This window comes from Vombatus ursinus, unplaced genomic scaffold (assembly GCF_900497805.2).
Source record: "Vombatus ursinus unplaced genomic scaffold, bare-nosed wombat genome assembly UNPS02014812.1, whole genome shotgun sequence".
NCBI classification, from domain to species: domain Eukaryota; kingdom Metazoa; phylum Chordata; class Mammalia; order Diprotodontia; family Vombatidae; genus Vombatus; species Vombatus ursinus.
In genome coordinates this window covers 34,562,746-34,575,975 of record NW_020954590.1, presented here as the reverse complement: position 1 = coordinate 34,575,975, position 13,230 = coordinate 34,562,746, and the positions used below count along the sequence as shown (strand labels likewise).

The window sequence follows — 13,230 nt, the reverse complement described above, 5'->3', positions numbered from 1 at the left end:
ACCATGATCATAGAGCTAGTTAAGTTTCAAAGGTAAGATTTGAATACAGGACTTTCTCTTTTCCAAGACCAGCACCCATTAAATTACACCACGGGGCTTTTAATAAGTATATACTTCGATGGATATAAAGAGTTCTCTCTCAGGAGGATCTGCATTTGAAAAGAGAACAAAACTTCCAAATTCCTGAACTAGAATTTTTGGCATTGACAACCAGGGAGAAATTATATGAGTTAGGGAGAGCTTTTTTGCCCCTGAAATCACACCACTGTAGTGCTTTGTAGCCCTCCCCAGGTAGGTTCATTCCTTCCTACCCTGGCAGACAGAAAGCATTCCATTCCATGGTTACAGGAATGGAACAATCCCAAATAGTAAAACAAAAACAAAAACAAAAAAAATTCTAAGTGTCTCCAAAGTCTCATATTTAGCCATTTTATGACAGAGGAAAGAAATTTTTCAAAGGCAGTATATATAAGGACACAAACCATCTCTAAAAATGCAACTCTAGACAGTACTTCAGGCTGCTAGGTGGCACAATAGATAGTGTTGGGCTTGGCACTTACTTGTGTTAACTCTGGGCAAATCATTTAATCTCTCCCAGCCTCGGTTTTCTCACCTATAAAATGGGGATAATACTACCATTTATCTCCCAGGGTTGCTGGGATGATCAAATGAGATTGAAGGTGTAAAGTGCTTTTCATTTATATAAATGCTAGCTACCTATCATTACACCACGCATCAGTAACCTTTGACTACTTAGCTAATAGTTTCAGCTTTTTTTTACATTAGATTTCATGTTAGAATTGAAATTAAAGTGCTAAAATCTTGACAAAGTGGCCAATAGATAACATTCAATAAATAAATTCAGTGAGGTATAAAGGATAGATATGACAATATAAAAATGTGGCTAAAACAATGGATCATTTCTGCTTATTTGGTTAATTCAGACTTAATTTTTTGTTGTTGTTTATAGGAGATAAAGATATTATAGCTGCCCAATCTCAGAGAGATCAATTCTGGGTGGGTTTTTTTGTTTTGTTTCTGGGCTTGTTTTTTTTTTTTTAGAGTCACCTAACATATAATTTGTAACAGTACAGATGTACTGCACTTCCACTACTGCAGTGGAAAAAAATATGATATTGAAACAGCAATCCATGAACACCACAATTAGGGTTATATTCTTATATACACTCCTGATGTGTATTCCTAGATTTTCTTAGGAAAACAAGGCTATTTCACCAACTATAACACTTCACAGTTAACTTTTTCAAATTAGTTTCTTTCTTCAACACAGGTATTTTTTAAAGAATAATTCTATATCAAAAGCATGTACACAAGCTCAATTAATCAGAATTTAATCAGAATTCCCTTTTTTAAAACAATACCATAAGGACATTTGACCTGAGGTTTTGTTTTTTTTAACATTAAATTAACTCTTGGTATATTAGTCTCAAAAAGAACTATAAATTTGTCAAAGAATTTCACATTAAACTGAACCAAAATATGAGACGCAATGTTACAATTACATATTTTAACACCAAGTTATTATATCTCAGAAAATATTCCAAAACAAATTCATATGTTAAAACCCATTTTCAAAAAAAGAACAAAATATTAAACAAATTTGCAAAATCAAAGAAACACAATCCTACAGAATCAACACTTCTTCCAAAAGACAAGAAAGAAAATTAATTATAGCCATCTGGAGACAGTTAAATATTCTAGTTAGTGTCATTTAATTCATTTAATAGTGAAAGTGAATTGGGGTGGACCCAGAGGAGCCTTTTAATACCAAGTTATATCAAGTTAAAATAAAGTGAACATCTAGAGAAGCCAGGGGGAGACCATAACAATTACTCACCAAAGGGCAAGTGTGGAAATGGAGTGGGGTGGCTGTACCCCCAAAATTTGTAGACAGGGTTCACACATGAATTTCAGGTAATTTTAGCACCAGCTAAGAAATCTGTACAGTCAGTTCTTTACCTACTCCCACCTCCACCCTTTCTCTGAATAGGATTAGCTCCTTGAGTCATTGCCCAATAGCCAACAAAGTATGTTATATGTTGGGGGAAAGAAAGCCTAGAGCCAATGGGTCCTTACTTTTATTGCCATACTCTCGGAGCAGTTCTGCCTGTGAAATTATGAGGCCTATGAAAGTCACTTTATAAGATCACGGAGAAATCCACACACTGTTTAAATTTCTAATGTTTGTTTCTAAATGAGAAAATAAAAATGTGTTTTTTATGGCAGAAGCCAAATATAGTGTCAAGTATGATTTATTCTTTATAATATAATTAGTAGACTACTTTGTGATATTTTATTAGTTATTGTTGGCCTCTGGGCTCTTTGATTTATTTTATTTGGCCTGGATTTCATCCCTCCAGAGAATTCCCTCCACTAGATAGCAACTGTTCTGCAACCCACAGTAGGTATAGAGAATAGTCTGGGGCATTGAGAGGTTAAGTGACTTGCCCAGGGTTAGAGCAGGGCTCGAACCCAGGTTCTACTGATTAGATGGAAGCTCTACATCCACCAATCCATGCTAACTCTCTCCGACATATTCATTTAATATAGTTTGGTCCGTGTTCCTCAATGACTAATATATTATCCTTAAAAATAAAAAAAAAGATTCCAAATATTTAAATCAGCGATTAAGACAATGGGTTTATTTTAAAAGGATATAGCACCCACAGGTTACAAATTAAAATACTTAGGGCTAGTAAAATCCTAACATTAAAGACATGACATTAAGTTTTTAACTAGAAATTCCTTAAGAGAAATGAGCAATTTGGCTTCCCCGGCAAGGCGCATTGTCTGGGATACTTTCTCACCAATGGACACGAAGGTACTTCACAGTCTGAGAGAAGACAAACAACATTTAACGCATGAGTGCTAACGTGCCAATCTGGGGTGGCCAAATTATATTTTGCCTTAAAGATCCAGAGAAGTGCTCTTTTGTCATGAATAAATTCAGGGCTTCTGCCCAGTCACGAAACAGTTGTGCCCACAAACTAAGGTTCACGCAAAGCACTCCAGGTGAATTTAAAGGGAAGGTACTTCCACAATCCCATCTGTTCCAGCTGTCTTCAGAGGAAACTTTTAGCGGAACGAAGCTCTCACTTTGCGGCCCTTCAGAGGTTGTGGCGGACGGTAGTTGCTCAACAAGAAGGCAGCTGCCTCACCCTCTGCAGTGTACAGGAGACTTCGGAATTTGGCTAGCTGTTGAAGAAAAGAGGGAAACATTTCAACACTCAATTGTCATGCCAACTAAGTAAATGCCTCCTCACAGAAAGCTGACATACCTAGCACTTAACCCTTGCCAAGACCACTACGGCATTGCAGTCAATTGGTCTAAAACTGTACAATAATTTTACTACTAACATCAATTTTTCTCTCTTCAGAACTACTATTTAATATTTTTGAATGCCCCTAGGTTGCTTAGCATTGTTGTGTTATGCTCAGCATTAACACACTTAACACAGTTCTTGCCCTATAAAAATGGAACACAAGCTCCTGGAGGGCAGGCACTGTTTCTGATTTGCCTTGGAATCACCAGTACCTAGTGTACTGCCTGGCACATTGTAGGTATTTAATCAATTTTGAATACATGGACATTCATTCTCTCTCGTTGAGGTGATTTTCTACATAATGTTTCAATATGGTAGAAAGAGCATTAAAATGGAAGTCAGGGGGATCACAGAGTTGTAAATTGAGATCTAGAAGGCACCTTAGAGGTCATTTAATCTACCCCTTTCATTCTATTAATAAGGAAACTGAGGGTCAAAGAAGTCAATCTCTGTGTGTCCAAAGTCACACACAAGGTATTAAGTGGCAGGGCCAAGATTTAAACCCAGGTCCCCCGATACTAAATCCAGCATATAGACATAGATTTAAGTCCTGGTTTTGCTATTTAATAGTGACAGACCTTAGATGAATCACTTAATCTCTCAGAGTTCTAACTTTTTAATCTATTAAGAGGGGATAATCACATTTATACTTCCTAGACAGGTAGCTCAGGGAGATGGAGCTTTAAGTCAGAAAGACCCACTTCAGACACTTACTAAGAGCCTAAGTACTACCTGTCTAAGCCTTAGTTTCACCATCTGTAAAATGGTGAAAATAACAAATCGAGATACTCATAGAGTTGTGAAGATTGAATGAGATAATGCATGTACTATATTTTGAAAACTTTAAGGTCTGTCCTGGGTTGTTTTGGTGAAAGTATTTTGTAGACTGTAGGCTCCTTGAGGGCAGGGATCGTCTTTTGCCTCTTTTTGTATCCCCAGGGCTTAGCACAGTGCCTGGCATATAGTAGGTGCTTCATAAATGTTTACTGAATTACTGAATTGAATTAAAGCTGAAAGCCAATAATAGAAGTGAGCTGCTGCTATGATAACTTGTATTCAACTGATATTGGCTGTTGATCTTAGGAAATTTTTGGTTTGTATTGGGACCCAGATGCTTCATCTATAAAATGAAGGGGTAAGATTCAGCGACTTTTAAAGTACCTTCTAGCCCTAAAATTTTATGCTTCTATTAAAGAGCTGGCTACTATCCCAAGGGTAAGTAAATTACTTTAAGGTAAAAGACGTCTTGGAAAGAAAGGTATGTGGACACCAGGGGGCAAAATCTAGTAAATTGCTTTACTGCAAAGGATTCTAAAATAATGTAACTCATCATATATTTATTTGAGAGTCACAGTCTACCTGGGCTTTCATTCAACTTTCACAAAAACTTACATGATGGTTACAATTTGGAATATTTTGCAAAAAGATGACAACAGTAATTGCAATTATTGGCCTTAATCATAAAAATAAGGAAACATTTCATTCCCCTCACTAGAGAGGCTGAGGACACAAGGGATAGAATATACTGTTTGATGTGGTCTCTTTGTTGGTTTTGCTTAATTTTTTTCTTCATTTCAAGGAAAGGTTCATTGGGGGTTAGGCATATCAGAAAACAACTATGACATAAAAATGCAAAGGGAGTGTTTTTTAAACCAGAAAGATGTGAAGAATCAATAGGAAGAATTTAATTAGGAAACAAACTTTCTCAATGTACTTGGTAGTTACAGATAGTTTCATGTCGTGGAATCTAAAATGAAATCATTAACCAAGTTAGTCACTGGTTCTATATTTATTTCAACTACCATGATTTTGTACATAGAAAATGCTTTTCATTCATTCCTCCACCTTTGTAGATCACAATTTCTTGACATTTTAGGAGATAAATTTTGTGAATGGACATGGCCAAAACTCCTCATCTAACTGGTTAGAGTACTATTAAGTTAAATAGCCTGCCCAGGGTCACAAAGCCAGTATGTGAGCCAATCTCTAACCCCATCAATGTTAGCTTCTCTGGATCTGTTTTCTCATCTGTAAAATGAGGGCTCTGTTTTAACTCATCTCTAACATCTCTTCTGAGTTTGTGATTCCATCAAATTATATTTAGTAACTGTAAAAGATACTAAGCTACATCATCAGGTCTAAAACTTAGCATGCAGTAAAAGGATATAGTTTTTAAGACATATATATACACATATATATATACACCTATATTTTATTGAAGCACATAGTACTAAGATTTCAGTTGTTATAGATATTAAGAAATAATACTATGGACAGTGTCTTTGGTCTCATTAGTCTTCCTTGAATAACAAGCCTGCATCCTAATACTGCATCAGAAGCTAGCTATATGACCCTGGGCAAGGCTTTTAACCCTTCTCAGTTTCAGATCTCTCATCTGTAAAATGGAGCTAATAAAAGCACAGGACTGTTTTGAGGATCAAATGAGAAAATAGAGATTAAGTGCTTTGCAAACCTTAAAGCACTTTCTAAATAATTGTTACTTTATCAGTTTCAAGGATGAACCACAATTTCCTGAAATTAAGAGACAGTCTTGTTTATGGTGACTAAACTTTGTTTAACTCAATTAGAGAGGTATCTCTCTGTTCACATTTGGATAGGTTGAAAGGGGAACAGTTAAAGAGGGGATGATTAGTTTCTGAATGACATTTTCTCCCAGGATGCCAAGAGCTGGCATTAACAATACTATTGCTCTGTTTAGTAAGTCAAAAAATATTTCACTAACTATGCATCTCCATTTTACTTTGTCCTTTGTTACATGAGCATCATAAAATATAAGCTGGAAAGTTGCCAGGAAGAAAGAATACATCCTGATTAGTGGAGGAAACTCTGAACTTCTCTCCAAGCAGAAATTCTTCCACATTAATAAATCGTCTCTGACAGGCTTTGGCTAAAATAAAGTACAGATTGGGTTTTTCTGCCATATTGAACCCTGCCTTTTATATTCTTTCAAATATTAATATAAGATTTTCTCCTTAACCCAACATATCCTGAACTATGAAAATGTTTGCCATCACCATCCTTGTGCTTTGCAAAACACTGAGGATGGGAAAAGCTTAAAGCCATTTAACTTTTGGTGATGTCATTGGTCTCCTTCAAAAACAAAGGATGAACAACATTTTTCAGATAATAAAATATTCTGAGGGGGTAATTTTTTAAAAATTTTGCTCTTTTATGTGTTTAACAGTATGTCCAACATTTTAAGACTTAGGCCAATCCTGGTTAGAAAAGCAGAAAATTTTGTAAATTATATGAATAACTGAGAATATAAACTCCTTGTGAGTAAAGATTCTTTTATTCACTTCATTGTATCCCCATTGCCAAGCACTGCATGTAACACATAGTGAGTGTTTAATCTTGTTGTTTCACTGAGTTATCCAAAAATCTTTTCTCAAAAATATATCAACAAGACTGTCCTTCACCAACACTGTGCGGCACAATTATAAATTTGAGAAAAGGGTAGCATGGAACATAGAAGGGATCATTGATTTGGGGGTGGGCATTAAGTTATCAAGATTAAATACCTCAATTCACTGGTTTTGCTAGTCATCTTATCACTCAAATCTAGTACCAGATACACCAACTGGGTAACGTATCAAATGGGAACCAAAGCAGAAACTATGTAATAATAGCTAAAATGGGAAAGGGAAGGGAAGAGAGATCTTTCAAATAAATGGGCACTATTTTCTTGAAGTCTCTAAGGCCTATGGTAAATAATTTGGTACATGCTTCTGTGTGTGAAACATGGGATACAAAAACAAAAATTAAGCAATCTCTACCATCAAGGAGTTTACCTTTATTTGAGATAAAGACAGTAAGAAGAGCTGGATACTGACATTTACAACAGTATAATTAAATTAAACCAAGTCTTTGCAGATAAAATCAAAAGAGATTTCCTAGCGAATTGATGATTCGGGGACAACAATGTGAGCAAGAAAATTGCACCTAATTTTTCTTCTTGACTCAAACTCTTAATAAATTCCTGAAGCAATAACACACCAGTGAAGTTATTAGTGTGTTTCCTAATCCTTTGTAAATATTTTTCAGGCCATTAATTTTTTTAAAAGCTGGCCTTTCAGCATCCTTCCAAGTGATTATCCAAGGACATTTCGTGACTTTCCTACATTATATAGATTTTATTCATAAGGTATATTTTTGCTGAACTTTATATTCCTTGAATGAAATTTACAATGGGTGATTTTTTTTTCTTAATTACATGGTTTGTCACATAGTAGAAAAGGTTAGATGCAAAGACTATTTGTCATTATTCAGGTCTACATGGCTCCAATGTCACTAACAGAAAAACAAAGGAAAAAAAAAACCACAATAAGTTGAAGAAAACTGAGTAACCTGATCCAGTGAATTTCATATAGAAAGCCAATCCAGATCACTTAAGTGATCAAAATTCACAATTTCAGTCCTTGGCAATCAGGCTGCATTAATGAAGAGAATGAAAAACATGTTCTTGAAAGTATTAGAAAACAGTAAATCTTTTCACTGGCATGTTAATTGAATTAAGACTTTAGCACTTAAGTGTTTGAGTTCAGGGAAGAAAAATGGGTTTGAGTCAGAAGGGATATTGAAATACCTGACCTGAACTTAAGGTCACAGCTTCAGTTGGCAAGGTAGAACAGTGGCAAAGCCCAAGGGGAAAATGTTTGGCACCAACTTCCTAAATAAAGAGAGAGAAATTTTCCCTGCTTATAACATTACATGGGGGGGATGAGAAAGGGGTTCAAACACAAAGATGCTCACTTTAAAAAACAGTCTATGGAAATTAAGAAGGAAAAATACAAACTTTGGAACAGGGATCCTAAAATAATTTTGATGTAAGAAAATCTCTTTTACTTGCCATTTTTTTCTTCAAGGCATGACGGTGAGTTTGAGATTGTAACAATTAAACATTTAAATTGTAACATTAAATCATAGTTTTAAAATATTTCATTTCAAAAAAATTAATGAAAATGTTACCAACTTTATACTGCTGACACTATGTACCATATAGAGTGATGTACGAATAAGGGTATGTTGTTGTATGTACATCATAACGTAATAGTACCTATACGAAAAACAATAATTTGCCTCAGTTATTAGCTCTCTCATAAAAAGAATTAAACTAGTACATAGAAAACTGCTATCAACACTGCTAAAATATATTCAATCATGTTTTGCATTTTTAAAAACGCAAGTGCTATGCCTGCTTCCTTTCTTAGCAGAGGTGGGGGGACTACGGATAGGGAACACTGCCTGCATTGTCGAGACCCAGTTGATATGTTGGTGTAATTTGACTAAATTGGTTTGTTTTTGTTTTTGTTTTTTTTTGGCTAGGCAATGAGGTTAAGTGACTTGCCCAGGGTCACATAGCTAGTAAATGTTATGTGTTTGAAGCCAGATTTGAACTCAGGTCCTCCTGAATCCAGGGCCGGTGCTCTATCCACTATGCTACCTAGCTGCCCTGACTAAATTGTTTTTGTCCCTCTTTCTTTTTACTCCTTTGTTACAAGAGGTGACTTGCTGCGTGCAATGGGGCAAAGGGACATCTTAAGAAAAGAAGGAGATATAAAAACAAACAGTATTAGTAAGATTTTTAAAAATAAAAAGCTAAATATCTATTTTCCTAATACAGCTGTAAATTCTATACTGTAATAGATTCAAGACACCATCCTTGAAAAGAATCTCGATCTCAATTATGGATGAATATTTCTGAAAATTTTAGTCAACACTTTTTAATGACTATTAAAAATATTCATATTAAAGTATTACAAAGTGAAAGAATTAATCTCACTAGCACTCTGCTTTGCAGCTACTCTTTGGGGAAGCCATAATGAAGAACAGTCATTCTGCAGGGTCTGTGTCCTATTCATCAATTAAACGCCCCTCAAAAGTAAATTTTGTACAAACCATGACTACTTCATGATTCTAAAACTAAAGAGCTGTAATTGTTTAAAAACCTACCCAGGTATTATCAGTAGGAATGGTTTTATGTAAAAAGACAAAGGTGATGCTAATTTTGCCACTTTGCCACTTATTACCTATGTGACCTTGGGAAAATCATTTGATTTCTCTGCGCTTCAGTTTCCTCATCTGAAAAATGAGGCCGCTGGGCTGGACGACCTCCAAGAGTCTCCCAGCTCGAGGTCTATGATTCTATGACACATTCTCTTCAAGATGACTGGCTGGACATTTTCCAAGAGACTTTAAAGAAGCACGTCCCTGCTGAAGTATGGGAGAATCAGGTCTTTTATCAGTCATATCCTGGTGAAAATTACCAAACAGAAGGCCATCTGAGATAGGAGAAAATGAAACTTGCTTGAATCAAGTAAAGGAATTTTTGTAATACTGCAATCAACCTGACATGATGGAAAACATTCATTGGGTAGCTGCTATCTCAATCAAGCATGGCCCAGTTCAGATTTCGACTGAAAGGTTAAACAAACATTCCTAGGTCTTTTGCCTCAACCAGGATCATATATTTATAGCTGGTGGGGACCCTGGAGGCCATCTAAGCCAGCTCTTCCATTTTGGGGAGGAAACTGAGATCGAAGGAGTTTAAGTGACTTGTCCGAGGTCTCAAAGGCACGAAGTGTCAGAGATGGGATTTGAACCCAGGTCTTCTTCCTCCAGAGTTAAGTGTGCTTACCATTGTACTGCACTGCTTCCCATCCCAAGGACAGATTTCTGAGGAATATCCAATGGAAAATGGGGCGTGTTTGAAGCCCAAGAGTAAAATGTTCCCTATTGTCTGTTCCTTGGCTAGAGGTGATTAGACTTCATAAAGCAGGCAAGTCCAGATGATATGAGGATGATAGGCAGAATTTCCAGTGATGGCACGCTACTGCTATTACCTCCTCTTCATGAGAAAAGATAAACAGGCTAGTACCAGATGGTCCTCTGAGGAAGCCTAACTTTATCATCCTTATCAGCATTTCTTAAGTGCCCACTATATTTGCTAAGCACTGGAGAAACAAAGAAAGGCAGAAGACAGTCTTCGCTCCTAAGGAGCTCACAGTCTAAAGGAAAAGATGATATACAAATAACCATGTTCAAACAAGACACAGTCAGTCTAAATTGGAAATAATACAGAAAGAAGGCACTAAGATTAAGGAAGACTCATCACATAATGCTTTAAGGTTTGCAAAACATATTCCCCATGATAACCTTGTAATATAGGAGGTGTGAGAATTATTATCCTCATTCTATTACAGAACATAAAATTAAATGGGGCCTTAGAGGTCATCTAGTTTTAACCCCCTCATCTCACAGATTATGAGAGGCAGCTACACAGTGCTGAGCATGAGCTCCGGAGTCAGGAAAGCCCAAGTTCAAATCCAGCTTTAGATGTTTACTAGCTGAGTGACCCTGGACAAGGTTTTCCACTGCTGTCTGCCTCAGTTTCCCCAAGTGTAAAATGAGGATAATAATAGTACCTACTTCCCAGGGTTTGTATGAGGATCAAATAAGATAATATTTGTAAAGCGTTTGGCACAGTGCTTGGCATAAGTGTTTGTTTCCTTCTTTTTTTACAGGTAAAGAACATGGGACCAGAGAGGTGAAGTCATTTGTCAAAATAACATATAGGGAATAAATAAGACAGCCAGGACTGCAACCCAAATTTCCTGAGTTCTAGTCTGGTGCTCACTCCATTACACCAATATATTTCCAAAAGGTTAAACCATCTTGTAGTGATGTCAGAGTCTCAGAAGGGCTTTATTATTATGCCCATTTTACAGATGAAAATGAAGCCTAGAGGTTAAATGATTTGCCCAATGTCACACAGGCCACACAATGTCACACAGCCCAGGATTTGAATGCAGGTCCTACATCTCTAAAACCTGAGCTCTTTCTATTACATCGTGATATCAAGAATTAAATTAAATTCAACAAATACTTATTAATATAAGCTTCATGAATGCAGGGGATACTTCATTTTTGTCTTTATATTCCAACTCTCAGCATAGTCCCTAAAACATAATAAATGCTTGCTCACTACTTGAATAACTGCCTACTATGTGCTGGGCTCTGCACTTAGTGCTAGGGATACAAAGAAAATAAAAAACAATCCCTACCCTTAAGGAACTTACTGGAGGAGGAGGGATAAGAGACCAACACATACCCAGGTTAGTAAATATAAAATGTTTTAAAAATAAATACACGTTAATTTTGAGTGACGAGACCAGTAACAACTGAAGGAAATCAGGAGAGGCTTTTTGTAGGAGATGGGACTTGAGTTGGATCACAGAATTTTGGGGCTGGGCAGACTCAGACTTCATGTATTTAACCATCCCATTTCATGGATGAGGAGACAAAGACCCAGAGAAATGAAGTCATTTGTACAAGATTACACACACACAGATAGTGGCAAAATTAGGTTCAGAACCCATGTCTCCTAACAACTAGTCCATTCTTTTGAGTATTCCTTATGATCATAACAAGTGAGGAATACCTAACTCATTCTGGGGCATCAATTACAATCAGAAACATATTTCATCTCTAAATGAGTAACATAACAATCCTTTGCATTTGTATGGCATTGTCTCCTTTCAAATGACTTGCACACAGAAGACAGGGCTGGGTAGGGTTTGCACTAGATGACTTCTGGGGTCCTTTCCAAATCTATGATCCTATATATAATTCCCTCTGATCCTCAAAACAATGTTTTGAATTAGGTAGAATATGCATAGTCATCCCATTTTATAGATGAGGAACCGAGGCTTAGAATTGTTACATGACTTGTCTGAGGTCACTGCGCTATTCTGGAGCAGGATTCTGGAGAGAACTCAGGTCTCTTGGCTCTCAGTGCTTTTTTAATGATACGAGGAGGACAGAGACACACCTGTCATTCTCTGTGCTATCTGTATGGTAAATGAGAAGTCTGCAAGCCAGGTCTACCTAGCCCTGCCTATGGCAGCAGGACTGGAGGGCAGCCTGGGTAAGGTTGGCTAAAGTAACAGAACCGCAAGAGTCTCCAGAAGAAGAAATTTAGGCTCTCTTTGAGGTTAAGTGAATTGGTTAAAGTAATGTAGCTAGTAAGAAGCACATCCATAAAGTACGGGTCTTATTTTTTACACTCTCATGATATATTTACAAGCACTCAATGTATGACATCCATCAAAGGTTACCATCTATGGCACCAGTCCAGGGCAGGGAGGCTGCCTGTATGATTTCATTCAATTCAGCAAACATTTATTAAGCATCAATTAGTACCTAAAAAAAACAAAACACTACTCCTTATGGATAGTGTGTCCTCCCTTGCATGACCCTATTGTCCTTCTCCTTCTTGGTTCCCTTCACACATGCAGGGTTCTCCTGCCCCCGTCCTTATTAAGGGTGTGGCCCAAGAACCTGTCCTTGGTCCTGGCGGGTTATGCAGTAAACACTTGGGAAACAAACAAAACAATTCCTTCTTTTAAGGAACTTAATCTACTGGGGAAGGTTGTGGAGATGAGGGAGGATACAACCTGCTTAAAACGAATGAACTCAAGATAATTTACAGAGGGAGAGAACACAAACAAGGATATCAGGAAAGGCTTCCCATAGGGGATGAAAAGAAGGCATTCCAGGCTTATACAAAAGGACCAAGACAGGGGACAGGATGTTGATTTACTAATAGGCCAGTTTGACTGGAATGCAAAGGATGTGACAGGAAATTACTTGAAAATAAGCCTGAAAGATAGATGGGAGCCAAACTATAAGGCACTTTAAATGCTACACCGAAGAGTTTACATTTTATCCTTAGGGGCGTTAAAGATTTTTGATCAAAAGAATTGTAGATCCTACTTTGTGTCTTAGGAATATTAAGTTGGAGAGAAGAAAGACTGGAAACAGGACTCTTGCCTACTTCTCCATGGTTACTGCATGAGGTTCTCCT

General features: G+C 36.9%; 1 protein-coding gene across 2 annotated transcripts in view; it reads right to left on the bottom strand.

Moving 5' to 3' along the window:
• Positions 1 to 998: 998 nt before the first annotated feature.
• LOC114054222 (carbonic anhydrase 13) overlaps positions 999 to 13,230 on the bottom strand; it is a 54,725-nt gene continuing 42,493 nt past the window's right edge. Inside the window, exons 7-8 of one of the 2 annotated variants that reach the window (XM_027877397.1) lie at positions 7,956 to 8,034; positions 999 to 3,216 (exon numbers count right to left, since the gene is read on the bottom strand). In XM_027877397.1, the coding sequence (XP_027733198.1) occupies positions 3,176 to 3,216; positions 7,956 to 8,034 (120 nt within the window). In that variant the 3' untranslated portion in view covers positions 999 to 3,175. The remainder of the gene's footprint in view (positions 3,217 to 7,955; positions 8,035 to 13,230) is intronic. The other variant, XM_027877396.1, reaches the window with a different exon arrangement.